The sequence below is a fragment of the Syngnathus leptorhynchus genome, chromosome 10 (assembly GCF_054491065.1).
Source record: "Syngnathus leptorhynchus isolate UIUO chromosome 10, UIUO_Slep, whole genome shotgun sequence".
NCBI lineage: Eukaryota > Metazoa > Chordata > Actinopteri > Syngnathiformes > Syngnathidae > Syngnathus > Syngnathus leptorhynchus.
The window spans coordinates 11,106,552-11,134,543 of record NC_141204.1 but is presented as its reverse complement, the minus strand read 5'-3'; the positions used below and the strand labels follow the sequence as shown (position 1 = coordinate 11,134,543).

Here is a 27,992-nt window from a genome sequence, read left to right as displayed (position 1 = left end):
TACTATCTAAAAAAGTCTGCATGTGTATTTATGCTCAGGTGTGAATGGGCTGCATTCATGATTCATAATAGCGGCCTGTGAGACTGACTTTTTTGTCAAATTTAGTGTCCAATATGCACATATGCTGCTGTCTCGTGGTCAACATTGTAATTACACCCAAAAGAAACGCGTCAGAACAAAAGCGTTTTGAACAGGACAAAGGAAATCCACCAAGTCAGTATGACATTAATTCTCGTGTTTACTGATTCAGCTGGGTAAAATTCCACTGATGGTGATGTCAAACCAGAAATTCAGGACATTGTTCTGAAAGTTCTTAATATTGTCAATCAATCAATACAACTAAAGCAGAAATAAGAGGATCAGCTGCTCAGCCAAAATCCCTCAAGATAAGTGTCAAACTTGAAAACATGCACCCACATTCATAATCGGATCAATTTGCCTGAGCTCATAAAGTCCCATGATTGTTCTTTTTCAAGTCAGATGTTGCTTTGGGGGATGTCAAACTAATTGAAGTGATTCCATTCATAAAAAGGGCATAAAATACAAATGATTACATTGCCGCGGCCGAACTCTTGTTTATGTGGCCGATCCGTCTAATGAATAATTGCCAACGCGTACTCTGCAAAGCAAGCGTTATGTGCTACACAACAGGACTATTAAATTGCACTCACACTCCTCCCGAGCTCAACATCCACTGGCAATGCTTTTGTTCCTTTCAAGGCTTTTGCTAACTTTTACGCTCACGCAAAGGTATTTATCACATTAGCTTCACAATCATTTGGTCTTGGATCAGTATTTGCTGCCTTTTTGCCTGCTTGGATAAAATACCACACTAAATAATAAAATACCACAATTTTACTTTTTTCTATTCAGCAAGGTTAATCATAGTTAGTAATAATACAAAATTTAAATGAAAATCAATTACTATATGAAGAAATGAATGATTTTTTTTTTTTTTTACTAGTGGACCCCCACATACTTGGAGCTCTGATTTATTCATCTATTTGCAGATTTCTTTTCATCTTTTTTGGGTGGGGTGTCTACCCTTTTTCCTGTTTTTATTGACTTTATCTCTGCTTTGTCCATATATTTGTGTGTGTGTGTCTGTGTGTGTGTGTTTGGGGGGTGGGGGGGTTAAAAATGATTTCCAATGCATTTATAATGGCCATCAATCCTACACAAATGTTGGCTATTCACAGTAGCTGGGGTCCACTGCATTTCTATTCTTCTATAAAAAATGAAATCTGGCCCCGTCTTGAGCACAAAAGTTTGCACACCCATGCTGGGGCTTGTAAGTAGTGTCATGTTTGTGTGAAATGTCTCCCTTCTGTCATCTCTTTCACAGTAGAGAATGTCAAATGTCATCCCACTCATCTGTATTCATTTTAATTTAGCGTTTCATGTTGTCTTAGAAGTTCATCCTCTCTCGGCGGGACTTCCTCAGATTGCTCCTCAGTGCGGTAGCATCATCGCCTTCTCTGTCGACCTGAGCAAAAGCGAGTGGCGCGTTCTTGCGGCTCAGTGCCGAAGCGCCCCCGCTGTATTTGTTGTTGTGCTGCAGCTGCTGGATGATGGCGGAAAATTTGGCATCCAGAGACGGCCTTCCCGTTTTGGATTTGACCCGCGAAGTGTTTTCCTTCTGCGGGTGCGAGAGAGGAGGGCGAGGAAGTCTGTCAGGGCGAGGAGCGTGACAAGGAGGTGGAGCGTCGGGGGTGGTGGGAGGAAGCGGTGCACGCCGTTTCTTGCTGCTATTGGGTGTGGAGCTGGAGCAAGGTTTGGGGCTTGAACACGGGGTGCAGCTTTGACTCGGTGAGAGAACTTTAGTAGCCGCAGTCTTCTGCAATACAAGTGAGCGGGAGCCGCCGAAAAGAGCCGACCAATTGGGAGGCTCTCTGGCTTCCTGCTGACCAATCAGGAAGTGGCCGTCGGTCTCCTGGATCTTGTTGTGGATTATGTCAGTGATGCTCTCCATCTTGGCTGGAGAATTGATGCCTGCAAGGACCACATACGGTGAAGCCTTGAGAAATGAGGGTTGTGAGGAGATTTTTCCAATTTTTGCTCACTTTAAAAGAGCTAATTGTCAATTAATCGGTCTTTCTATACGGCACAGGACTCACTCAGTTCATTGTAAACAGAGTCGGCTTGCTTGGTGAGGAAGAGGGATGGTTTCCGTGGCGACGCCACCTCGATTTTCATGAGCTGCTCACAGCAGTGAAGCCACTGACCTGCAGAGGACAACAAATGGACATCGACACACTCAACAAAATGATCCCACCCACAGTTGGTTTTCGTTTTACATCAGACTTAGTGAATAGTGTAAAAATGGAACTGTTTGCATGTGTTATGAAGCAAGCACACTTTGCTTCTTATTTGGAGAACTGTGCATGCAAACGAGTATTTTTGTTCTTTTTGTTACCTCAAATTATGTTATTGGCAGGTCAAATTGAAGTTTGACGAAGTGCTACTCAATGAACCACAAACATGGCGGAAGCACTACGATAGCCCGTCAGGACAGAACGGTACACATCAGCAGTAGCAGTAGAAGGCTTCCGCTTCCCTCCAGTTTGAAAAACAAACCTCGCCTAAGCAGCCGGTAAGATGATGTCACCATCATGATGTTCAATTCAAATGTAATGTTGGCGCTATCTTAGCCACAGGCTGATTGCTTTTTCATTGCCATATGTGTTAATCGTTTGGAATGTCTGCCTGAGCAGTTGAAATGTAAGGAAATTGTCATATGTAAAATAGGTGTTGATTACATTGCACTTCAATCTTCTCATTTGACAAATTGGAAAATGCAAATACACTATTACCCTCCCAATATTCAGGGTTGACTGTGAGTGGAGGACTCACTCTGATCAAAGAGGTGCTGATGCAGCGCTTCCTGCCACTGGTCCAGTTGCTCGCTGGTGTCTGCTGTGAAGACTTGAGTCTGGTTTTCCTCTGGCCAAGGGTTGATGATGGACAGACTGCGAAACGTCTTCCCTCCCGACTCCTTTCCCATCACCTGGATGCGAGTGTCCTGCAAGGAAGCGCCCAAACAACGGCTTCTTAGGGAAGTAAAAGTTGACGGGTAGCTAGTAAACTTTGGAGCTGACTCGAAGCGACTTGATTTTGTTGAGGAGCCGCACACATGTCTCTTACGCCCACTTATAACAGAAGACAATCGGTTCCATCTGCTTTTGAAGAAACATTTTTACTATCTCCAGACTTTCGAACCTCTTTCATGAACTTGAAAAAGAAAAGTCACTGCCATCCAAAGATCCCGTTTTTACTCTGATCAAAGTAAAGCGTAAATGACAGCCTGACACGCAGCATGAAAACAGCACATTGTGTGTGGCAAATGTTCACTAGAAGAGGAAGCGGGTGCAAGTTCTTCAAGCACCCCTAAGTAAATCAACGTTGAACGCTTTTTATCCATTCCTAATTGTGTCGTCTTGCCACTCCCTCCCTCAATGCCGAGCTCACCGTTTTAGTGGCAATGCGGCATTGTCATTTTTAATCAACAAGCTTAAGCGAGCGTGAAATGAAGAGAGGCGTGTCCAATTGCGAAGGTGACTAGCCCCACCTTGTTGACGGCCAGCCGCAGCGTCGGCTGAAATTTGGCGTCCGCCTCCTCCGGGCTGAAGTAGCAACACAAGGTGGCGGCGCTCAGCACGCAGTAGAGGCTGCAGCGGCGCTCCAGGCCCTCTATGCTTTGCTACCGGTACACACATGCCAGTTACATCATTTTGACTTTGACCGGCTATGGCTTGGAAGAACAAATGCAGTAGACGTTACCTTGTGGTCGAGGTAGCCGGCCATCACGATTTGCGTCATACACGCAGGCTGGGCCACCAAGCAGCAGCACAGGTTGCCGTAAAGTGGAAGCCAAGACGAATTATCAGCTGACCGAGAGGAAAGCAGCCCAAAAGTCTTGACATTAGGTTTACATTTAACAGGTGAGGGCAATGTATGTGAGCTATATAAGAGGCAGAGCTACAATAATTTGCTGTCAATATTTTTGCTTCAAAACTAGAATACTTATCAAAACACATCTGTGTTGCCCGCAACCACGTTTAGCCTGTTTTTACCAGAGTAATCGATGGAATAATCGATTCTACATAGATTTGTGAGTGAATTCCCCCAAGGAGATAATATTTTTATCTGTAACTACAACTGGACTCATAAGCGCATAACACTAGAAGGGAAAATATTTACATTGTTGATTTAAAAAAAAAAAAAAGTTGTACCTGACAAAGCTAGAATACATAAAATAGTCTGCAAACTCCCATATTTGATTTCTTACAATTTTGGAGGACCACCAGCGAATGGGACAGGAAGGTGCCTTCAGCCTCAGGCAGTCTCATGGTGGAGTAGGCCAGTAGATTGAACTTGGCTCCTCTGGAACAAGAACACACAATACAGAGCACTTCACTATACAGGCACAGTGTGCTACAGAGTTCAAAAAGTCCATTCAAAAGCATCTCCCCCTATTAATTTTATTATTTTTGTGACACCCCCCCCCCTTATAGTCACACCAAATCAATGTTGAAATCCCATTTCAACACTCACTTGGAGTTGAAAAGCTTACAAGCAGACGTGACAAAGGCCGCATGGTTCAGCCAGCGGCAATGAGGGCTGCTCACACACACACACACACACACAACAACAACAACAACAACAACAACAGCAACAACAGCAATAACAAACACGAACGACGACTTACAGCGGCAGCGGGTTGTGCTGGAGGAAGGTGTCGGGGTCTGGAGTATCCAGCAGAGGGCAGAGCTTCTTCCCGGCGGTCTTTCCCAAGGAATTCCGCAGCTTTTTTGCCAGCTTCTTCGGTGTGTTGACCAGGGTGAGCTCGTCCTCCGCGGCGCAGCTCCACAGCTCCACCCGCAGCTTAAAATCGGGAACTGCATCTTTGCTGCCATATTTGGAAACACGTGATCGATATTATGATTATTAAAGATCATAGAGATCTTAAACCGCACCACATTTGGGAATCACTGTAGCATGACTCAAGCAAATGATGCAAAATATGTACTGAAATAGAATTATAGAATATTAAAAGAATAACTGGATATAAAACAAAATGTCTATTTGTATGTGGCGTGCAGCAAGTGCTTACAAGATGGCGACTTCTTCAAAGCAGACATCCGTAATGGATCTGTCCACCACTGCTATCTTGGTGTCAAATACCTGGCAGCCCATCTGCATCACGCAGAAGATGGCCACTCGCCGTGAGCCTATAAAAATACAAAGTTAAGAATAAAAAGAGAGTAATGACAATCTTAGAAGGAGAAACTCACTTCCTCTGTTGTTGAAGTGGTCCTGATCCTTCCACATCAATGGAATACGAAGTCCTGCAACAGAGCAAAGTGGCAACTTCTGAATTGAGTGGCTCATCTTTTGCTCTTTCTCAGTTCTGAGGCATGACAAAAGAACGAGATGGCAACTCACCAGAAAGAGCAATTGTTCCTCTACATGGCACACGCTCCTCTGACTCGCTGCAACAATCACGGTTTGAAAATGATATTTACAATGGTTGCAACAAAACAGCTCAGTGAGTGAGGAGTAAGTTGGAAAAGGGCGAGTTCAACTTAAGGGAGTAGAAAAAATAAAATACACCAGTTAATTGTTCATTCTGCTTCTTGTTAACTAAAATGGAATGTAGTACACAACAAATTAATATTTTCTTACAAAATATAGATTATTATGAATAAATGTATGTAATTGCTGCTGAATGGGTGTTTTTTGCTAGCTCACTAACTCTTTCATTTTTAAGCTTTTTATCCAAATTAAAATGACAAAAATAAAAAGGTCCATGTAAATTCTGAACCCCAATATTGACCTCATATTTCAAAATTAATTTTTGAGTGGATTTTGACACATTACCTGCTGACTTCTCTCAAATTGTTTCCTTCCTTTGTCTTCTGCATGTGACCCATGTAGGCCTTGATCCTGGCGTTGCAGGTCAACAGGTTCTTGGAGGCACTGAGGATCTGTTCTCTCTTACTGCAGGCCTGCAAGAGCTTGTAGGCTCCCTCTCGCATCCGCACCTCAAAGTCCAGCTTCTCTTGAAGGTTTGTGTTCTTGCAGGAGATTTGTTTAAACATTAGATAGGAAGAGATGGCATCTCTTTGAATGTTGTTCATTGTGCAGAACATTATTCTGAGAGCTTTTCTCACTTTTGTCAAACTAAACAAGGTCAACAAAAACATTAGAAATAACTCGCATTACAGTTTATAGCATGCATCTTGATCTAACTTGTTTGATGTGAATAGTACGTGGTTAAAGTTGCCATATTCTTGCATTTCTGTGTTCTATTTTACATTGGCCATTTTGTTACAAAACACGACTATCACAAGTTACAATCATAAAGATAGTGTGTATGAAAGTATTAAGCAAACTGAGTTATTTGAGGGTTTATGAGTTATTTTATGTAACAGCAATGTGGTTGACAAGCGATTGTCTTTTCCTTTTTTACGGTGTGATTGGATCCAATCGGGCGTCACCCGAGTTGTCAACTGGACAACTGTATTCTTACCTCCGTTTGCTGGAATAATGCACTCTTTCGTATTTTCTTCCTTTTTATCTCCATGGCCACGGCAGAGCTACCAGAGTTGGCGATGCTTGAATTCTTGTTTCGTTTGGAATTTTGAACGTCGCGCTGGTCGTCCATGTTGTTTTTTTCATTCGCTGCTCGGAGAGCGCGAGCACATTCCTGATCCAACTTCAAATAAATGGGAATGTTCGATTTATTAATAATGTCAACCGGTATAAAATAATGTCAACCGGTATAATATAATTTTATCATATTAAAGTATTTCTTTAAATATATAAACAGGATGACAGGGTTAATTTCAGCTACCAATAGTTAGCTGTTACTCTTTTTATGTTTTTGGATTTACATATGGCCTTTGTTGATTATGGGTGTCGACGCAATTGTCATGACAATTATATATATGTACTGTAATGAAGACACGGGTGTGCAAGTAGTTTGGTAACAATTTTGCAAAGCAGTGTACTGTCAAACAAAATAAGCCCAAATAGGTATTCATTGTAATATAGTGAACCACTCCGCCCTTGGGCCGGCACGTACATGACTATATACCAAGCACCGTTACGCTGACAATAGTCTACGTCACCGCGTCACCTTGAAACAAAGCAGACGTGATTTGAGTTTCACTTTTTGACTTGTCGCTCTTTGGATATGCTCAATAGCAAAAAAAAATAAAAAAATGCAGAATTAAAATTTCACGTTTTAGTTGTATTGTTCATCATAATGTTTGGTGGATAGCTCCTGATACGCTGTCTGTTTTTGTTATTTTGATGAAAATAGAGAGTGTTGGGGGCTGCCAGTCGCAGTTGGCATTACCACAGAGCAAATGACAAGGGGATTTGAGACGTGACCAATGCGACCAGAAAACCCGCCCACTCGGTGCTGGTTAACGGAACTTCTGGCCAAGTTGGAAGTGTCCACGACTGTAGTGTCGACACAAGCGATGGAAAATCAGTATCAAGTCGAACGTAATGTACAGAAAACTACAAAAGTCATGTTTTCACAATAAAACAGAACAATCGTGAACAGAATGGACCACGATAACCGGATCCTTTGTGCTGTTTCACTCATGTTTCTTTTAATTTGAAATGCCAAACCGGAATGTGTCGAAATTGGTCGACATCTCCAAGACGACCCAGTGGCTGCTGCCGGCTAACAGCGGCAGCGAGTAGGAACCGCGGGAGAGAAGGCCGGAGCCAGACGTTACTGCGGCAGCAACGGTAGGGCTGGGCTCCATCCACTCTCACACATAAACACATAGCGGACAGCAAGCCACGTCATGAACAGAAACATCACACTTTTGTTCCTTAGACAAAAACAAACCGGCGTCGTATTATTTGAGGGAAGGAATCGACCGGTGAGGCGCACGTGAAGTTGACGGTTGCAAAAATGAGGAGAGGAGGACAAGGAAAGTCGCCTCGCTGATGCTCATCTCTTGACGTCAGTTGAATAAGCAGGGCTACCACGTCACGGGTTTTCAAGTAATATTTTAACTTAATAGCATAAATTAAAAATGACCTAAAATGACGAATTTTATCTTGCTGGGAAAAAAAACAAACAATGGGTTGGTTAGCCAAACATGGAGCCCCGTGCGATGGCCGACCCCAGCCGCACTGTTGTGTTGCGTTGTGTCGTGTCGATGGCGAAACCAAAAGAAAGCATCGCCTCTCACAACTCGTCACATTGTTGTGTCGCAAAACGCCGGCTATTATTTGCACTGAAGAATTGCCGGCAAAAAGTCAGTTCTGGTTACTCGTGGATGCATCAGAAAGACGAGTTCTGTCCAATGCTGCACGCTTTGTCTCATTTGACACGTGATAGCATCTCAAATGTCAGATAATATTCTATTAGAATAGGAAGCTACTGCATGATAATACCCACCCACCCCCCCCTTTTTTTATGGGGGGGGGGGGGGGGGCTTTGTTTTCATGTAGCAGATGTGAGCTGGCGTGCATGACCCCTCCTCTCTGCTCACATTTGCTGTCACTTTTACAGAAATAGTGTGGTTGGTTGTGAGGTCTTTGTTGGGCTGTGAAGTGCTACCTTATGAAAACCATTCAACCCACCTTACCTTAATTTATTTTTTATTTTTTTGTAGTGTGATAAAACCACATTGTACATCCCCCCCTAAAAAACAAATGCATTGTATGCATTTCTCTCATCATACTGAGCCGAAATGTTTTTGTATGTATTTATGTTTGTTGCTGGTCACAGACTCCTCCTTCTCAGCTGCAAGATTGTTTGGGCATGCAGCCATAGAATGTTAAGATATTTATTCACAGATTTATAGTTATACTGTAAATAAGATCTTTCACTTTTATTCTCAGACTTCCTTTTATACTTTTTTAAATGTTGTAATGTTTGCACTAGAAAGGGAGTAGCTCTCCAAATTTCGTTGTACAACTAAGTTGTAAAATGACAATAAAAGGCATTCTATTCTATAATACCATCCACTTCAGTTTTCGTCCCGCTGCCATTTTTTCCTCTTCCTTTCCTCTCTGCAAATGTGGCCTGTGGTTGGCTGCGTGGCTCCCACAAAAACTGGATCACTATCACAATTCTTGCAGCTTTTGTGTGGAAATCTGATCACAGACCAATGGAAGTGATTGTTGGGAAGCCCAGTAGTAGCCTGAGATCATGTATAGAAGTCAGTTTAGCACATTTTGTCACTTCCATAGTCAGAAAATGTTTTCTGTACTGAGTTGAGGACTTTGTTGTTGTGTGGCTTGGCCACAGCCAGCCATTGTGTACCGAAGGAAGTTTAGGAAGTGACTTGTTTTCTTCTGCGATGATGTGATGTTTGAGTGTCACGTTACAGCGAGACCCCCCAAATTGCGCGCAATGTGAAAAATGCTTACTGGGCTGAAATCTTTTACACACACTGATGGTTTGTAGCTGCAGGTTCCGTTTGACTTTTTGAGGCATAGAAAGAATTGTTGGTTTGACTTCAGAGCATTCCATTTTGTATGCCAATGTCATTTGGTAGAACCGATGGCATTGATAAGCATCTCCTTGACTAAAAATAGCAACAGCGACTCTCACTTTTGCCTGAGTCAAAATGTCCAAGAAGGTCATGTAGCTTTTCTGCGATAATGAACTGGAAAGTCAGTGGTGTCGAATGTTTTCAGCTCCCTCGTTGTGGAACATGATGGGCGTTCCTCCACTTCGTTTTCCTGCATTTAACTACACGTAAAACACACACACACGAGTGACTCTCACATCTGTCTCTGGGTGTGACAGACGCCTTCCTACTTTGTTTTGCGCTTTAAATATGGATCTCTTATTTGTGCAGCGGTTCTGGTTTCATTCTGTTTGTTGTTACGCTGATATTGACGTTGTGCAGTTCCCCATTTTTTCTTGCGCTCTGCTGCTTTCACACCAACACAGCGTCAACTTTGGAGAAGTGATCTCATGTTCCGCTTGAGGGATTGCATCCCGTTCATGGTCTGACTGCTGTCAGATGAGCATTGAGATATTTTCACTGCTGTGTTTGTTAGTGCCAAAATTGGCAGCATTTGGGGTAACTTGTTTTTTGTCAGCCCTAACACTTGCAGTAAAGAAAGTTTGGTGCTTACGTATTATCGGGAGGACCTTTGATTTTTACTTTTTCTTTGGCCCGCTTATAACACCAAGGAACTGGAAAAATCAGGCTTTCATCACCTCAACGTCAACCACAAGTACAACTTTGTGGATCCGAACACCGGGGCTCATACGCAGACAGTGGAACGCCTATGGGGATCGGCAAAGTGGCGAAACAAGAAGCACTGTGGCACTGCACGTCACCATTTGGAGTCGTATTTGGCCGAATTCATGTGGCGGAAGCATGTTGCCTGTACTGATGTCTTTGAGTCACTTTTGGAAGCAATTGCGACGTTCTGGCCTCCGGAATTACAAATGTAATGTTATCGTTTCAATAAATAATTTACTTTAATTTTTGAGTCGTTTTTTTAAAGGTCCTCCCGATAATACGTAAGCACCGAAAGTTTATTGTGGTAAATTGTTGCACAGTTCATTATGTCCATGAAGCGGCATGATATTTCCAAATGTGGGTTTGTGGGTCATGAGGTGCACAGAGGTCACTAAGCATGTGGCGTATTGTGTCCGACACTCTGTAGTATGTGCTTTTGTGTGTGTGTGTGTGTGTGTGTGTGTGTGTGTGTGTGTGTGTGTGTGTGTGTGTGTGTGTGTGTGTGTGTGTGTGTGTGTGTGTGTGTGTGTGTGTGTGTGTGTGTGTGTGTGTGTGTGTGTGTGTGTGTGTGTGTGTGTGTGTGTGTGTGTGTGTGTGTGTGCGCGCCAATAACAATGCAGCAAGGGAAATGGGTGCTGGCTAAATAGAGGTGTGTTTGTTTGTTCCTTTCGCCAACAGTTTGTGCGATTGCCTTTTTTGTGCCATATGCTCACTTCTGGGACAGACACACCCTCATGCTACATTAGCAAGCCACAATAACACATTAATGTACAGAAAGCTATGTCGTCATTGTGTCACAAGGAGCATGTTTCATTTTGTCTGCTGAAAGAGAAGCTATTGATTGTACGGATGCTTTGTTTGTGTGTGTGTTTATCTTCAATGGCCTCAAGTGATGACAATAGAGCCCCCTCTGTCTGTCTGTCTGTCTGTCTGTCTGTCTGTCTGACTGACTGACCACAGATTGTTGAGTCGTTTAGTCTTTACATGCCGCCTTATTTTGTGGTCTGCGGGCCCTCGGGGTCCAGGCTAGTCTTTTTGTGCTCTCGGAACATCTCAAAGTTCACAAAGACAATGACTTTGTTTGTTGTTACCCATCTTGATCCCAGGTCAGCATTTTCAACACGCTTTAGCTTTGAATTGCTTTTTACTCATGCCTTAAGGCGGCTTCCATCCTTTTGTTGTCACCTGAGGAACTTTAACAGACAAAGCACTTTTTCTACCATGCTTGTTCTTGTGCTGTGGACAACCGCACCCTTCTATGAGGGACGAGTTTGGCGAGTGTGTCCACGGCTTAAGTCAGTCGGCCTTTCTTCCCCAAACAGCTCCCACTTCAACTATCTGTTCCGCTTACTTTAGTGCGTGTGTGTTATGGGTCAAGCGTGTGAGTCAACTGACAATCATCATGTTGAGCCAGATTTTGCATCATCCCAACATGCCGCACGCCCAGTGGAAGCCGAACGAACGTTGTACTGGCAACAACCTACTAAGTATTGCAGTAGATAAACTATGTTACAGTATTGACATGAACGGTTTGCCATTCATTTTTTATTTCAAAAGCTCGACAAGGATGAGTGCCCTCCTCTGCAGGAAGCGCTCTTCTTCCTGACTCCTCCGCACAAAGCACTCTGTCATTTCAGAATAAGCCCACCCTTTCACTCCCCAGGCTGTGTGTGTGTGTCGAGGTCTATGGGTTGGGGAATTCCTGCTAAAAGCATGAGATTTGCTGTAGTATGACTCTTGCTGACACACTTTTACAAAATAGAGGCAAGGTGCTACGGCACAACGAATGATGGCAATGTTGTTGATTAAAATTTTTACCCGAGGGATGATTGAGTTGGTGTACTACCAAGTACTTACAAGGTCAAGTGGACACGTGCTTAATTCCCTCTTTGGCGAACCTTTCTTTCTTTTTGCACTGTCATGTGCCTATTTCAATGCCTCCTTTAAAAAGGGGAGAAATTGGACCGAAACGAAGATGTAACTCGTGCTCGTTTCGCCATCCAGTCGCAAGTCAAAGTTGTTGTACCTTCATCTTGTGACAAGGCGGCTGAAAATTCAATGACAGAAATGTCCTCTCATGTGCTGTGATTTACAGCCAGTCAGACGACTTCAATTCTGCTCACGTTGTTTTTGTCTCTGGCCAGAGCCAGAATAACTTTATTTCACAGGGCTATTGCAACTTGCCAGTCAGCGTGTTTTTGTTTGACCTCCTTTCCAGCTCATGCGAAGGAAGGCAAGCGAGGGCGGTGGTAAGGGTGGGGCGGGGGAGCGCTAACTGTCCTGCTGGGAAGGCCGGCCAACATTCCGACATCACTTCCTCCTCTGACATCTGGTAATGATCAGTGCGAGAGGAGGAGAAAACGTGCCGATGTGTCATAAGATTCAGCCGGGCGTCATATTGCGGCGCTGCGTTAGCTCATTCCACCTACCGGTCGAGCAGAATGGGCACCAGAATGTGTTTGATGTGATCTCCGTTGACCACACCCCTGACCCCTGTAGGTGTGTAACACAAGCAGCCGCAGCGGTACAGACATGAGCGTCACCTCCTGGTTCCTGGTCAGCAGCGGGGGGACTCGCCACCGGCTGCCTCGTGAGATGATCTTTGTCGGGCGGGACGACTGCGAGCTCATGCTACAGGTGAGGTCAATACGCACTAAGTGCAAGGAAGTTTCGTTTTAGCGTGCGTGCTCCACCTGCATTGGCAAAATGTGTTTACATGCACGTTGAGTCAGTGTCCATTTGGCCCTTAGAGACTTTCTTGCCCGCCAGCTTGTGAATACTTGAGGTCATTGCGCTATTAATAGAAAGTGGGGCAGTTATTTGGATGACATTTATTTTCTCTTTTGGCTGCAGCGCTCTCTGCCTTCTTGATTTGAAAATGGAAATTCATGCATTTTGCTGATGACGGCCGGAGGGGGAGTGTCTGCATTCACATCTTTTTTGCACATTTTCCAAAAATGGGTTGAGTAGTTTGTGCAATCTTGCAGAAGCGAGGCCCGTGACAACAGAACCTTTTTGGGAGAGGTAAAAGTAGCTTGTCGAGTTTCTTTTCCCAGATGGCCCGAATGCTGTCACAGTTTGTTTCTGCCATAATCTGTCTTCGTTTCTGATGCAATGCCATGTTAAAAGTTCATCTCACTGTCTAGTGACCCGTTTTATATTGGCCGTGATTTTTTTTTAACATTAATTTGTCTGGAAGCATTTGCAAATCTCGTGACCGCTTCAACCACTCAAACACATCATCTCTTTATTGTGTCACGCAGCAAGTAAATCCTAAAAGACAAGTTAACTGTAATGCCATCATCATGAGCTGCAACTTGGCAGTCATCACCACTGTTTGTGTTCCTGAGCGTGTGGCGCCAAAAATCACATGTGAGGTCAAACAAGCCGCTCATTCCCTCGCGATCCCCTTTGATTCAGCCTAATCTCGCTAAGGTAATCTGTGTTACGCTCAGCCCGCTGGAGGAGCTTCTCAAGGCTTTCGTGTGCATTTCAGCGCTTATCGACACATTTCAATCTCAGGAGAACAGATGAGAAAGGGCAATTCCTTACGTTGTGCCAGGGAGGCAAAGCAAATCCCAAGCTGGCCTGAAAGCATTTCCACATCTGACCCTGACATGCTCGGAAGATTTATACTTGCATTCTTCATCCTTTTTGTCAGAAAAGCAGCCTTCAAATAGTTTGTCTGACATGATTTCCATTCTTCAGTCATGTGACCAGGAAGTGACGAACAGTTTGCACTCGGTGACCTGAAATAAATGTGCCACGTGTTGTTTTACAGTCGCGCAGTGTGGACAAGCAGCACGCTGTCATCAACTACGAGCCTGGCTCAGACCAACACAAGGTCAAGGACCTCGGCAGCCTCAATGGGGTGAGTGCTTCTAAATAAAAATGTGGAGGACTTCAGAATACAAAGGCAGATGACAAATATTCAGGAGAGGTGAACTTTTTTGGTGTTCACTCATGTGCAGTGATTAACACACACACACACACACACACACACACACACACACACACACACACACACACGCACACACACGTGGATTGCATACACAGCAAGTCACTCACATCCTTTGCAGATCTTCAACAGGAAGTCCGAGTCAGAGACGCTTCCTGCTGTGTCACCCACAATGCGCTTGTTTAGATGGATCCAAGGGAACTTTGTGGCTGCTGACTCAGCAGATCGCTCGCAGAGCCCGATTGGGTCATTTTCTGACTGATGCGCTTCCTGTACTGCCACGTTGAGCACATTGACGTCGGTCTACGGGTATTTTAGCCCGTTGCTTGAGGTATTTAGGGATTGATAGTGTCACTTTTCCCTCTGGTTTCCATTTCCAATGGTTTTCCGGAATGTAAATAAATCAATAAGGTGATGCGAAATAATAGATTGTCCAGCTCTGATTTTCGGCTTCTTCTCCCCACAGACCTTTGTAAACGATGTCCGCATTCAAGAGCAGATGTACATCACCCTGAAGTTGGAGGACAAACTGCGGTTTGGATACGATATCCTTCACATCCACCCACGGGTTTGTCGTCTCGTTGCTGCCGGTTTTCCTCAGGGAATCGTTGTGTGCATCTGGTGCGGCTGTCGCGTGTATTTCCTTAATTTGGCTCTCTCACATACTAACTGGTTCACGGTGGAAAGAGGCGAGCTCACCGTGCCCGAGGAAGCTCTCAAGGTAAGATGGCAGCACAGCGCCACCTGCGTGAAAGAGTCATCGCGGTTTTCACCTCCATCCGTCTTCTGTTTGCAGCATGAAAAATTCACCAGTGGCCTCCAGCTGAGCCAGAAGCCGTCCAAAGGTGAAAGCACCACCACCAGCAAGTCCCCCCCGAAGACCCCATCAAAGACACAAAAGGCTACTGGTGGCGGCACCCCCAGGCCAAGCCAAACAACCACAGATGGGGTTTCTCCCTCCAAAGAGCCTCCACCCAAAACTGCAGACAAGGCTGAAGAAAGAACTGGAGGTGAGAGCAAATGTAGAACAAACTAATTCATTTATCAACAGAGAAATTTAAGAATTAAGTCTGTATCTTTTGGGTGGATTGTACTGTCCATTTTTTTACGGAGTCTTTCTTCTTTCAGAAAACTTGCATTTGGTGGGGGGGTTATCTCGGTGGGGGGGCGGCTGGGGTTGTTGTAGCTCCCTTGCCAACATGCACTTACTTGGTTTCAAAATGCGTATTTTCCTTCCTAATCACAGACATCGTTCATCGGCAGGGTTCCCCTTTAAGCTCCAGATGTTGAAATAAGGCCACGCGGAGCTTGTGCATTATTATTCCAGATTAGGCAATCGCGTTTCATCATCATACAAAACCGCCATATGCCAGCATCACTTTTTATTCGCGAGTGTCGGCAATCACAGATATACCCAAAGAATGTATGGAAGTGTACGAAGGCAATTTTCAATGCTTGTGCAAAGCATAAATTTCATTTGCTCCACATACGGCGCGCAATTTGCCAGGCAACGAGGGGCACATGGGTGAAAAGAAGGTGAAGGACGAGGCTTTGTTTTCACAACGAATCTATTTAGGGCGACACTTTGGCTGCTTGTTTTCTTTCATATGATGATATGTGTTTCAAATAGATGGTCATAAAATGTCTTCTTTTATCCTCAACTGCTAATTCATTGGGTTATTTTCTTCCACAATTATATCACAACCCCCCAAATTTCCTTTGTGGGTGGCACTAGTTAAAGCACAGAGAAGCACATTCCATGATGTATGCATGAAACTGTGCGCCTGTGTTTTCTCCAGCAGATGCTGCAGCTCTGCCCCGCGGCACCCCTCTGTACGGCCAGCCGGCGTGGTGGGGCTATGGCGACGCAGACGACGGCAACTCCCTCAAGCAGGAGAACAAGACAACCGGCAAGAAGCATGAGCTCACAGGTAGGACGCGTCCGCATTTGCAGCCTCCGCTCACGTTTAAGTTCACAACTGACGTCACGGTCGTTAAAATGCCACATATGGAGCATTAGGAGCAGGACACACCGCCCCGTTATACTCGCCATTGTTTGTGTCTGAACAGGCAGTGGATTTGTGTGCACATTGGTGATGTACATTCAAATGCACACAAAGAGACTTTTTCACTGTATATGCAAGTGCGCGTGTGTGTGTGGCTGGTCGTCTGACACCGGGGTCGCGTCAACTGATGCAGTGTAGAGTAACAAGATTAAGGACTGCACCAATGGTCAAAGAGCTTAGCAATATCAAATCAGTTTGGCCCAGACTGCTTTAGACTGAAGCGGCCTCAAATCTCTCATCACATCTGGATGGAGACTGGGCCAGGATCTTCAGCTGTCAGATTGACCGCATTGCCTGTCATGCAGATTGCATATGGATTCTTGCTATTTTTGGTGGTGTTGATTTTTAATTTTTTTTAAACAAGTAGTGCAGACGAATGGGGTCGGTGACGTCTGCCGTGGACGTAGGCAAGTGTGGCTGACTTTGTGTTGTGGTGTATTACTGTGGGGGGAGCAGGGAGGAGGTCAAGAAAGATTTTGAGCCCATACTTGTTTGAAAACTGTCAGAACCTGCTCAGTGTGTTAAGTATGTGTGAGGACAAGTGAAGTGAAGATGGGGAGACAGATTGGGGGCAGATCCTCAGTGTGAATGTGACTGTGTGTTTTGTTGTTTTTGTGTGCGTCCTTTTCTTTTTTTCCCTCAGTGAATAGCCCTAGCTAACAACCCCCTCCTGTGCTTCCTCCTTGTGCATTATGCCTTTGCCCGATTGGATTACACCATAGCTCAAGCGGCTCCCCCTTTTCTGCCATCACACATGCACACACACAGAATTCAAATGGAACTCTCTCAGTCATTAGCTTAGCAACTGCTAATTCTCTTCCAAACTTTCAACGCGCCATAAACGTGCATCACATTGGCCTGACTAGTTCTTCTCTTCCATTTCCGTTTGTTTTCCTCTTAGTCACAGAGCTGTAGGCTGCTACAAATGCCCCTTGAGGTGAAGCAGATGGCCCCTCTAATTTTGTGAAAGCATCATTTATCATATTTAGGATCCCACTGAGGTTTCCTTTGTTCTTACCAACAAACTGATGCGGTTGGCGAAGCAAATTTGTATCATGTCCACTAGCATATCTTTTACCGTTCACATGACTTGAGCCAAAAAGGGACAGCAAAGGCTGCTTTTCTTAGCTTATTACACTTGCTCATGTTTTTAGTTTTTGGGTGGTTTCATCCACAGAGGGCAAAGAAGCTCGTCGTGGAGACGACGGCCACAACGCAGGCTACACGGACATCCCGACAAAGGAACATCATCGTCACGTGGCCACCAACGGCCTCCATGAGATCCCCACCAAGGACACGGAGGGGGCCGGCTCTCCCGGCAGTGCAGGTGACGATGTCGACGTGCTCATTCAGATTCCACAAATATACAAGTCCATGCAAACCAAAACTGCACGTCATCCACAGCTCAAGGCCACGCCTCCTTCACGATAGAGTTTGACAACCCTTCCCCCGGGAGGGTCACCATCAAAGACCACGTCTCCAAGCTCACGCCAGGCCAGCACAGGTCCCGGGCCAAGAGGAGCAGCAGCGGAGGGGCGGGAAGCAAGGAGCTGACCACGTTGCAGGCAGCCATGATGGCGTCGGAGAGCAAGGTGGCCGATTGGCTGGCGCAGAACGACCCCACCCTCATCCGCGGCGAGTCCACGGAGGACGACAGCAAGAGCAACAAGAGTGACGTGCCGGTGCATCTCAAAAGGCTGAAAGGTGAGCAACTGCACTCTGCTACTTGTCCGAGTAACTGCGGAGTGCTCGCTTAATTAAATGGAGGCCGATTTATGATGATGTATGAGGGGGGAGGGTTCGCCTGACAGACAGACAGGCGGCTGATAAAAATGGCTGAGTGGAAAGTAGGGATGCTCATTTGGCATGGGAAGGGGGTAGGGTCGAACGTACGACATGCGCATCGGTTGAATGTACAACATGCGCGTCAGGTGACTGACGGCGTGTCTCGTCTAATTAGCTATTCCGTCTACAAGATGTCTCAACATTTGGAAGCTGCTCAAGTGGAGGCAGCACAAAAACAGTGTGATCGGACTATTAAAGACGGAGAGGCTTGTTTTGAGAACACTGCTGACTATGGGTGTCGAGGAGGAGGTGGGCGGCAAACGGACCTCCCAGTCATGCTGACCGCTGCATGAACGCCAGCTCCGATTGGACAAAGACAGCAAGTAGAGCGAGCCAGCCAGCCAGCGAGTGAGCTTAGTCGCCCCGGCTGCCATGTGGTGGAGAGAAAGGCCATGATATAGCCATTGGACAAGGTTTAAGGGGCAAAAAAGCAGCGGATGGCAAGGAACCACAGAACCAGGACTGCAGCTAAACCGTCACGGATGCGGGAACGTGCAAATGTAAGTCATTCAGGAGCTGATTTAGGGCAGCTGTCAATCATTCCTCACGTGAATGCTGCATGTGCACAAACTGAGTAGAGGCAAGGGAAATGTAAGATTTGACTTAATATTTGTCTAGTAATGATGTAGTGACTCCGAGTATGTATATTTGTTGCTTGTTAGTAAGAAATTTTGATTGTCAGGTGAATGTAACAATAGCTGAGCATCAAGTAGCTCAAGGCACGTCTGTTAGATTCACAAAGTGTGAATGCTCAAATAGTCCTCGTTAACCAAAAATAACGCAAGAGCAGCAGATGAACAGCCACCAATCCAGAAAATGCATGTTTGCCACGACAGTTTGCTTCTCAGCACCGCAGATTACCTCTGCAGTGCCGGGACGAGCCCACGCCACGCACAGCTCAAGTCTTTCTGGGTCAGTCCTGGGAGTGGCTGGTGAGATGTCCGGACACAAGAAAAACATGTTGTCTGACAGCTCATGAAAAACTGCGGTGGTGTCAAATGCTGATTGTGTGTCGGTGTCTGTGTGTACTTGCATGTGTGAGACTCGTGGTGGCAAGCAGTGCAGAGCGCCCATGTCTCCTAAGTGGCACCTCTGTTCTCAACTAGCAGCTTCTTTGTCTGAGCTGGCGGGCAGAAGAATAAAGGCATTTGTTTATCCCACTTGATGCCTTTTAAATGAAAGACACACATTTTTCAAAATGTCTAACATTCTTAGACAATCTAGATGCTGACTCAGCAGATCCTTTTTTTTGCTCCAACTGTAATGTTCCCCTCCTCACATCACCATTTTCTTCTTTGCCTTAAAAGCAGACAGATCCTCTTTTCCTACACCCCCACAAGAATTCTAATTCTCAAATCTCCTTTCAGCACCCCCTCCTCTTTTTTCATCCCCAAAGCTTTTCCTCCCCCCCTTACTGCAGCCTCCTCATTGTCATCTTCTTTCCGTGCCCCCCTTCCCCCAATTCTTTCTTTGAGCCAGGGGGCATTTGCTGGGGCAGCCTGGCACCATGTCCACTATGGCACACCCAAATGGGATATAGCAGGAATGTAAATTATAGAAGAAAAATCTTGGTTTTGAAATGCCAATGTTCTATTTTACCTCCAGAGGATGTGCTTTGATTGAGTTATAATTATATTTATAATCATTTTATTCATGCAAACACATTTGCACTACATCGATCCGTCACGTGCTTGCAGTTTACGTTTGACTATGAAGACAGACCAGACAATCACAAACATTTGTCGGCGTGGTGTGAATTAGCATGAGCTGATGTTTACTTGTGACTTGTCATCCTTGTAGGCAGCAAACATGAAGATGGCACACAGAGCGACTCGGAGAACGGCCTGGGCCTGCGCTTCGCCAGCCGGCGCCACGCTCTCGAGGAGCGTCTAAACGCCGCATACGCCCGCTCGGGGTCAGGAGGAGGAGCGGGCTCAGCCGTTCAGAACGCGGCGAGCGGCTCTCGGGGAGGAGGCGGCGGCCGCACGGCCTTCATGATCGAGTTCTACGACGAGGAGAACCCCCGCAAGCGGCGCTCGTATTCCTTTTCCCAAACTGCGCCGCTGCTGAGCGCAGCCGGCGGCGAGGGGCTCTGTCCGCAGCCCCCCTCTCAGCCCAAGGTGTTTAGCATCTCCACCTCAGCTAGCACCGCCTTGGACTCAGGTAACGACACTACACAGGCTGTTTCGAGAATTGGACATGATTCGGAATATGTGTGCATGTTAGCAACAGCTAGCAAAATTCAATTTGATTCAGTTTGCTGCTGCTTTGAGGTGATGCTATGGCATCATTGTTGCATCGCTGCTTTTCTTTGCATGATATCAGACTGATATTATTTGGATCCCCGCTAGGTAAAGTCCAAGCCCCAATTTCTGCAACAGTGGCTGCGGGCGCCCCCACGGCGGCCCGCGTGCTCCTCAAGCAGAGGTCGGAAGACCCGAGCGTGGGCCGCAGCTCGGTGGGCACAGGGCTGGCGACGGGCAGCCCCACCAGCCCCAGCGAAGACATCTCAAGCACAGGGCGGGCGGCCGCCAGGGAGGTGGGGGACGACCGCAGCGATAACGGGACCTACACCATTGAGCTGGAAAACAGCAACCTGGAGGAAGAGGAGGCCCGGCGCATGATTGACAAGGTAGGGGAGCTATAAAGGAGACACTTGTGCTGAAAAGCCAACGGGTGTGTTACGACACGACGTCGTTTACAAGAAGTGATGTAATTATTGGCTTGCGCAGCCAAAACAGCAAGTGTTCTGTTAATTGCTGTCATCAAGTGGCACTAATTGCAGGGCAGCTCCTGCTACTTTTTGTGACCAGTTGGCTTGATGTGTTCTTGTTGCCATGGTGGCAACTGCCTCTTAACTAAAGGGAATCTTTTGTTGGCCTTCTAATGACATTAGGTGTGTTTGTGGGGGATATCATGAAGCCCACTGAGCAAGAATATGATCTGATTGGCTGAGCATTGAGCATTAGATGCTTCTTTGTAGGTGTTTGGGCTGCAGCAGAACCAGGATGCAGACCTCCAAGGGGAGGGAAGAGGAAAGGAAACAGAGACAGCAAAGGAGGTAATCGTTGTGTTTGTGTAGAGTCGCTTGTGGTCATGCTGAGAGCCGCTTCTTGCTGTCTTAGCTCACAGCAAGCCACACATATTGTTTTGATGCCGCTCTCGTGTTCTCAATGAGCACTTCAAAGACTTCTAGTAGATTCTTGAAACGGTCCTACTCAAGGCTGGACGGCTCCTCTTCTCGCCAGTCAGTGGGAGTGGACGTTCCCTTCCCGAGAGTGACCCAGATCGGACACACTGCCCTGCAAGCAGTTGCATTGAAAAAGAAAAAGGCCAGTGTGCAGCAGCAGCAAGTCTTTCTGCTTGTCCACGTTTGGCTCTCTTTTTCTGCCCCCTCCCAAGAAGAATACCAAATCATGTCATAGTTTGCTTCCACATACCCCAGAGGTGAAGTTGTGGCGAGAGTAAAGTCTTGTGTACATGAGCTGGGGTTTGTGTTTCACTTCATGCTAACAGTTTGATTGTGTGCAATCACATACTGCAAGCTCCTCTCCGCATTTTCACTTGACGATCGCTTTTCTCTCGACAGGCTGTTCCGGCCGACTCCAACTGGGTCTCTCAGTGGGCTAGTTTAGCTGCCAACCATACCCGAACCGATCCCGAAGGTTCTGGAGCTGAGACGACGACATTCCTGGACAAAGAAAGAGGTACATGCCTATGCGGGCACCGCGCTGGGTACTCGAGTTTCGTGGCTTGGCTCGGGTTTCACTCAATCACCAATTGTCACCTTAGGATGCGATGCCTTGAAGTCCGCCGCAGCCCTCAACCGAGGCGAATCGTCGTCAAGTCTGACAGACCGCAAGCGCAGGAGCCTCCCCCCTCTCCCTGCGGATGACCGCGCCAAGGCGCCGACCCAGAGGTCAGAGATCGGAGAGAAACAGGACACAGAAGCCCAGGAAAAGGAGAACAAGGGCGACGGGGAGTCGCCGCCGCCTCCCATGGAGAACGGCGACGTGAGCGGACGACGCCAAGCGAGTGCTGCCTCTTCTCCGCGCAAGACTGCCGTGCGAAGCTCTGCTAGTGTGGAGCGCAGGAAGAAAAAGGAAGAGGAGGAGGGCGGCGGGGACAAATCCGGGAAGCCTCTGGTGCGTCAAGGCAGTTTCACCATCGAGAAGCCCAGTGACAGCGTCCCCGCCGAACTCATTCCACGCATCAACAGGGGCGGAGTGGGAAGCCGGGAGCGCAGCGACTCTGCGGGAAGCATGGACACGGCCACGCTCCTCAAAGACACCGAGGCCGTCATGGCCTTCCTGGAGGCTAAACTGAGGGACGAAAACAAGCTTGAGCCAAAAACCACTAAAACCAGCAGCAGCATCAGCAGTCAGGTCTCGGGCTACAGCTTCCACCCTCGCACAGACTCCATCTCGCCGGAGTCGGACGTGGACACGGCCAGCACCGCCAGTCACGTGGCCGCTGAAGTGAAGGCCGGCAGCGCGCAGAAGCGACGCTCGCTCAGCAGCATACACCGGGAGAAGAGCAGCATGAACGCGGCGTCCAAGTCCGCAGTCTCTGCCGGTGCACGAGACCGCTTGGAGCGGAAGGCCAAAAGCAGAACCACCGACGTACCCAGTCGGACTGAAGCGCGCCGCTCGGTTCAGCCGTCTTCTTCCAGGGCACGCCAACCCTCCCTTGATCTCACCGACGATGACCAGACTTCTTCCTTCCCCATTTCCGACATCCTGTCGTCGGACCAGGAGACCTACTCCAGCTACGGCTTGGACAGCAAACACGACGGGAGGTCTGCCAAAAACGCCAGCGCTGGTTCCTCCAAAAGCAACCGGAATCTCCAAACCGCCGCTTCGTCCTCTCTGAGCAAGCCGGCCGCGCTGCCCAAACCGCGGCCTACCCGAGCCTCACTGCTGCGCCGAGCTCGACTGGGTGACACCTCGGACACAGATCTGGCCGACGCCGACCGAGCGTCAGTGGCGTCTGAGGTGTCTACCACAAGCTCCACGTCCAGACCACCGTCGGGCCGCGGGGCGCTGTCGCGTCTGGACATGCTGGCGCAGCCGCGTCGCAACAGAGTGGGCTCCATCTCGGCGCGTAGCGACTCAGAGTGCACCGCGGCGCGCGGCTCCACCACCTCGTCGCGCCTTTCGGCCGAGACGGCTCTTCGTCTGGGCTTGCGCTCGTCCACGCCCACCGAGAGCAAGCTGACCCCCAGGATGAGGGCCAACAGCGTGTCCAAGCTGAACGAGGCCAGAACCAAGACGGCTGCAACTGGCTACTGCTCTCCCACAGGTGAAACAGACTTGTTGTCTCGGCCTGTTGTCGTTGTGTTGTGACAATGTTCACGCTGGTTTTCATCGTCCAGAGAGCTCTCATCCAGAGCCTGGTGCCGCTGACAAAGATGAAGAACTTGTTGGTACTGTACTGGCTCTGTAGAATCCAGTTAGGAGTGTGGTTTGCGTGTGTGCACGCGTGTCAAAGGAGTGTGGTTTGCGTATGTGCACGCGTGTCAAGAACTGGGTTGCATCCACAGAAAGAGCTTCTGAAACGATCTTTTAAGAGAAATGTAGAAAAAACTCGTGAGCAATAGTTGACCAGTGAGAAGAATTTTTGGATTGCCATTTTGTGTCCAGATGCTGACCCAGGTCTTCCAATGTGTTGCAGTGATTTGTCCTTGTAATCCATGACTCAAAACTGATGACGACTCAAATGCTCGACTGAACGTTGAAGTAAAAATAGTAATTGGGTTTGGAACATGGCTTCCCCTTGTGGGGTTTTGCCGTCAAGGCACCCATTACTTGCCACAGAGCGTTCATGTCTCATCACGTCATGGTGCAGGAAGCTGCATTCACGTAGTTTTTTGCTGTTGCCGAACTTTTTTTTTTGCTGCAATGTTTTTATTTAATAACACGTTGCTTCACTCGTTTCTTTTCCCAAAGAGAAAATAATACATACTCAAGTATGATCCTAGTTGTGCAGATGCTTAACACTCTGACTGCTGACTTATTTCTTAACTTTCTGAAGAGGTCACTTTTTGGGGCGATAAATTGCTGGAAGTGAAACTAAAGCGTCGTGTTTGCGCCTTCCCAGTGTCCAGCAGCAACCGGTGGAGACGCGTGCCGCCCGAGTACGCGTCCACCTCGGAGGAAGAGTTTGGCTCAGCCCGTAACGCTTCTAAGCACGGCGGGCGCCCCCACACACGGCTGCACCATCCCACACCCCCCCGCGGTTCCCGACCCGGCGCCGCTGCAACACCTGCCTCAGGCTCCGGCACGCTGCCAGGGGTGGGCACAGCAGTGCTGAAACACCGCATGAAGGAGCAGGACGAGTACATCAGAGACTGGACGGCGCACAGTGAGGAGATAGCCAGGTATCGAGTCACTCCGATCATGCTCAAAAAGTAAGGCTGAGCCATTTGGACAAATCTCGTTGCTTCATTTTTATTTCCCTCAATATTGCAAAAAAATGATACGACTTTTTTCAAAAACAACAAGTCCATCTGTATCACACAAAACTATTTTGGAGTCCTAGATTAAAAGGCTAATGAAGGATGGGATGTAGATTTGAATTGAATGAATTGTTCAGCCCTACTGAAAAGTGACTGCCGCATGTTTTTGGCCATGTTCTAAATCGCCTTGTCTGATGGTTAACAGGTTGTTCCCATGTGTGCGCAGGATTAGCCAGGACCTGGCTAAAGACCTGGCCACGTTGGCGCGCGAGATCCACGACGTGGCCGGCAAGATCGATTCGGTCAGCTCGTCTGACACACCGCCCAGCACGGCCGCCACCACCCCGAGCTCAGCTGTCGACACGCGCCAAGAGGTAGGCCCGTTGCGGCCCGACTTGCAGGAGAGCATGAGACAGGTGCCCGCTCCATTTGCTCTTCTTCTCGCTTTGCCTGCTGTGCTGTGCATGTCACGTCACATTCACATGTAAAAACCTTTTGACACCATTTCGGCTGAAACTTGAAATTTGAGGTTTGGTTTAGGTTGAGTATTTGTTTGTGCATTTATCATTGTTTTTCATCTTCAATTTTTTTTATTCAAGTATTTTTCTGACCATTTTTTATTCAGTATTTATTGTTTAATTGATTTTCCATTTTTTTGGGTCACATGTTTGTTTTTGTCTAATATACAGTTTTGTTTTGGGTTTTTTTTCATCTAAATTTGTTTTCTGTTCTTCATTTTTCCAGCTAGTGGACCGTGTTTTTGACGAGAGCCTGAAATTCCGCAAGATCCCTCCCGTCATTGAGGGCACCAAGACGCCGGAGATCAACGGCAAGCCGGTGGAGCTCCGCCCCCGGGCCCCCGACGGCCACGAGCCTCGTGCGCTCAGGAGACGAACGTGGAACCGAGAGGAGGTGAGCATATGCACGCATGCAGCATCACTATGAGGCACACGCCAGGCGCATTGACACGTTGCATTCTTCTGTCCTTCTAGGCAGTTTTGGACAGCCTTTTGATCCATTCAGTCTCTCAGCTGTCCAGCAAGATCAAACAGTCGACTGATAAAACCGCTGGAAAAATCCGGTTAGTATACTTTCATTATTATTAAAATTCAGGAAGCATGGTCAATTCCGTTTCATCTTGATGCTGCTGTCACTGTCCCCAGGATATTGTTCAAGGATCAGGACAGGAACTGGGAAGATATTGACAGAAAACTGAAATCCGAAAGCGATGTCCCGCTCTTGACGTCCTCCAACAAGGTACTCAAGCATCTTCAACTTTTTGACTTATCCGAGTGCAGTATTTGATGATTGCTCATTTTGCAGGAGATCTCCTCCGTGTTACTTGAGCTCAGAAGAGTTGAGAAGCAGCTGGAAGGTGAATGACATGCTTGGAATCCTCATAGGCTGTCGAGAGAACATGCCACTTCTTGCTGTCTTGTGTCCATTATATGCGCAAGTTGAAAATTTCCGCATGAATGTTGCATGTCACGCACCGAATATTGTGTCCTGCACTTGGTCACAAGCCAGCCCACACACATTGTTTGTGTGTGTCTCCCAGTGATCAATCTGATGCTGGACCCGGACGGCACACTGGATGCGGCGGCCAGCCCAGTCTCGCCCATCAAGCCTCAGGTTGCCAAACTGGCAGCCCAGTCCTCCACCGGCGCAGGACCCCAGCATCTTCCGGCTAAAGAGCTGCTACCCGAAATCCTTCCGGCATCCGGAGAGCCCGCCAGGCTTCCGGCGTCCGAGGGCTCCGTAGGTCTCGGTTCTGCCTCCGTCGGCGCGCTGCCTTTCACTCGCATGCGGCCCAGCGGCAAGGAGGCCCTTGTACAGAAGTGAAACAAAATCGTCCAGCTATTGTACGTTCAAATCAGTTACAATTGGCAATCAAAAAGCGAGAAAGATCTGTTTGAGTTTTACTAAGATTTGTCACTTGATCCTGATCATTTTTTTAAAAAAAGTTAAAATCCTGTAAATTAAAGAAAAAAGACAGAAAACCTGCCAGTTTAAATACAAAGGTTTTTCCATTTTTGTATTGATGCTCTGACAAAAAGGCATTTTAGTCATTTTTTTTATTGTCAGCTGAAAACTTTAAAAAAAAAACGAATGATAAGATGGAGCCGCAAATGAACACGAGCAGTTCATCCGGCACGCGAACAAACACTTTGCCATTAAGGTCTTGCCTTAAAAGCATCGTCCCTCCAACAAGAGTCTCCCTCAAACTTCTCAGACCAACAGAATGCATATTTTACAGCCTTTTTTTGCACTTGAGTATTAAAAGCAGCTGCCGCCTTAATGTGACATTGAAAACAGTACTTTGTACTGGAAATGGTCCCGTTATTTCACAAGTCAACCGATGCAGTTTTATACACAATTCAACACTTGACACTCCTCCCAATAAATCTCTTTAATTTTTGTCAATATATAAATAAACCTTTTACTTGCCCAGTAGTTGGGCCTTTAGTAGCACGTGAAGAACTGAGACTTGTCATCCTGCTAGTTACATATTGTGTGTGTGGAGGCTATTTACCGTAAAAATCCAAAACAATAGCCACTTACCAAAGTTGATGACTCTAACGTGCAGCTCAGCTCATTGTTAACTTTTGTCTTTGCTGCCTTATCTTGATCTGGCCTGTTGGATGCAATGCCATGAAGCTTGTAGCAGCACTTGAAGTGTCCTATGATTTGCAATTGGACTTTTTTATACTTCAATTTCAATTTTGGAGGAGGAAAAAAAAAGTATTAACTTGCTGATTTATAATATTTCAATACTTACGTTTTGTAGTAATTTTAATGTTAATTTGTGTCACTCTGCGCTTTAAGAGGCTGCTGAACATCTCAGCTCCTCCGTCCCTCTTTTTCTGATTGTAGCGTGTGGCTTCATTTTATGTACGTTGTGCTCAAGGAGCCGAGCAAAAATCCTGCGGTTTTGTCCGCGTGTATCCACTAAAGGTCTTAAACCACTTCCCCAATGGTTTCTCATCTTCAAAACTCTTTGACGTTCAATGGTCGTACTAAGGCTAATAAGATCTGATGCAGAAAGTGAAGAACAAAATATGTTAAAAATATTTTTTTTGTGCCCCAGGGTTTTACTTTCAAATCCATCCATTTTTTAATTCCGCTTGTACCCACGGGGCTCGCGAGCGTGGCGTGGAACACCCTGAACTGGTTTCCAACCAATCGCAGGGCACATACTATTTTTTTTTTTTTTTTTTTTAGATGAAGTAAAACATTTGAAGTGAATATTTGGTACAAGTAGGTTTTTGTTTTCAGGTCTCAGTGTTGTCTGATCAGTTATTTTGTTTGTAAAGAGAAAACAAAGCCAATTCTTATTTATTTTTTAATATTTTGTGGATGTTTTATGTATTTTATATTTGTTCAACCTGCAAATTTACTGTCAATAAATCAAGAGACATCCACTCTTCAAT

At 46.7% G+C, this 27,992-nt stretch overlaps 2 protein-coding genes across 7 annotated transcripts; one reads left to right on the top strand and one right to left on the bottom strand.

Annotated features, from left to right (window-relative positions):
• Positions 1–6: 6 nt before the first annotated feature.
• Positions 7–6,822, bottom strand: rtkn2 (rhotekin 2). The gene is made up of 12 exons (XM_085921463.1): positions 6,533–6,822; positions 5,881–6,077; positions 5,446–5,492; positions 5,295–5,348; positions 5,114–5,231; positions 4,709–4,909; positions 4,289–4,383; positions 3,781–3,887; positions 3,569–3,700; positions 2,854–3,022; positions 2,118–2,225; positions 7–1,992 (listed from the first exon to the last, which is right to left on the bottom strand). Exons 1-12 carry the CDS (start codon positions 6,665–6,667, stop codon positions 1,409–1,411), a joined length of 1,947 nt encoding a protein of 648 aa, XP_085777589.1. The 5' UTR covers positions 6,668–6,822; the 3' UTR covers positions 7–1,408.
• Positions 5,942–27,986, top strand: cep170aa (centrosomal protein 170Aa). Of its 6 annotated transcripts, none has more exons than XM_085921446.1 (23): positions 5,942–6,068; positions 7,328–7,515; positions 7,678–7,767; positions 12,735–12,872; positions 14,017–14,106; positions 14,660–14,741; positions 14,859–14,914; positions 14,990–15,203; positions 15,993–16,124; positions 17,437–17,586; positions 17,664–17,963; positions 19,905–20,267; positions 20,456–20,736; positions 21,088–21,165; positions 21,694–21,811; positions 21,897–23,405; positions 24,204–24,483; positions 24,767–24,977; positions 25,306–25,473; positions 25,554–25,642; positions 25,725–25,818; positions 25,885–25,936; positions 26,120–27,986. In XM_085921446.1, exons 4-23 carry the CDS (start codon positions 12,768–12,770, stop codon positions 26,401–26,403), a joined length of 4,656 nt encoding a protein of 1,551 aa, XP_085777572.1. In that variant the 5' UTR covers positions 5,942–6,068; positions 7,328–7,515; positions 7,678–7,767; positions 12,735–12,767; the 3' UTR covers positions 26,404–27,986. The 6 variants fall into 6 exon arrangements, with proteins under 6 accessions (XP_085777572.1, XP_085777571.1, XP_085777573.1 ...); XM_085921445.1 differs by having other exon boundaries at positions 7,328–7,520; XM_085921447.1 differs by having other exon boundaries at positions 7,328–7,767; positions 15,996–16,124.
• Positions 27,987–27,992: the final 6 nt, after the last annotated feature.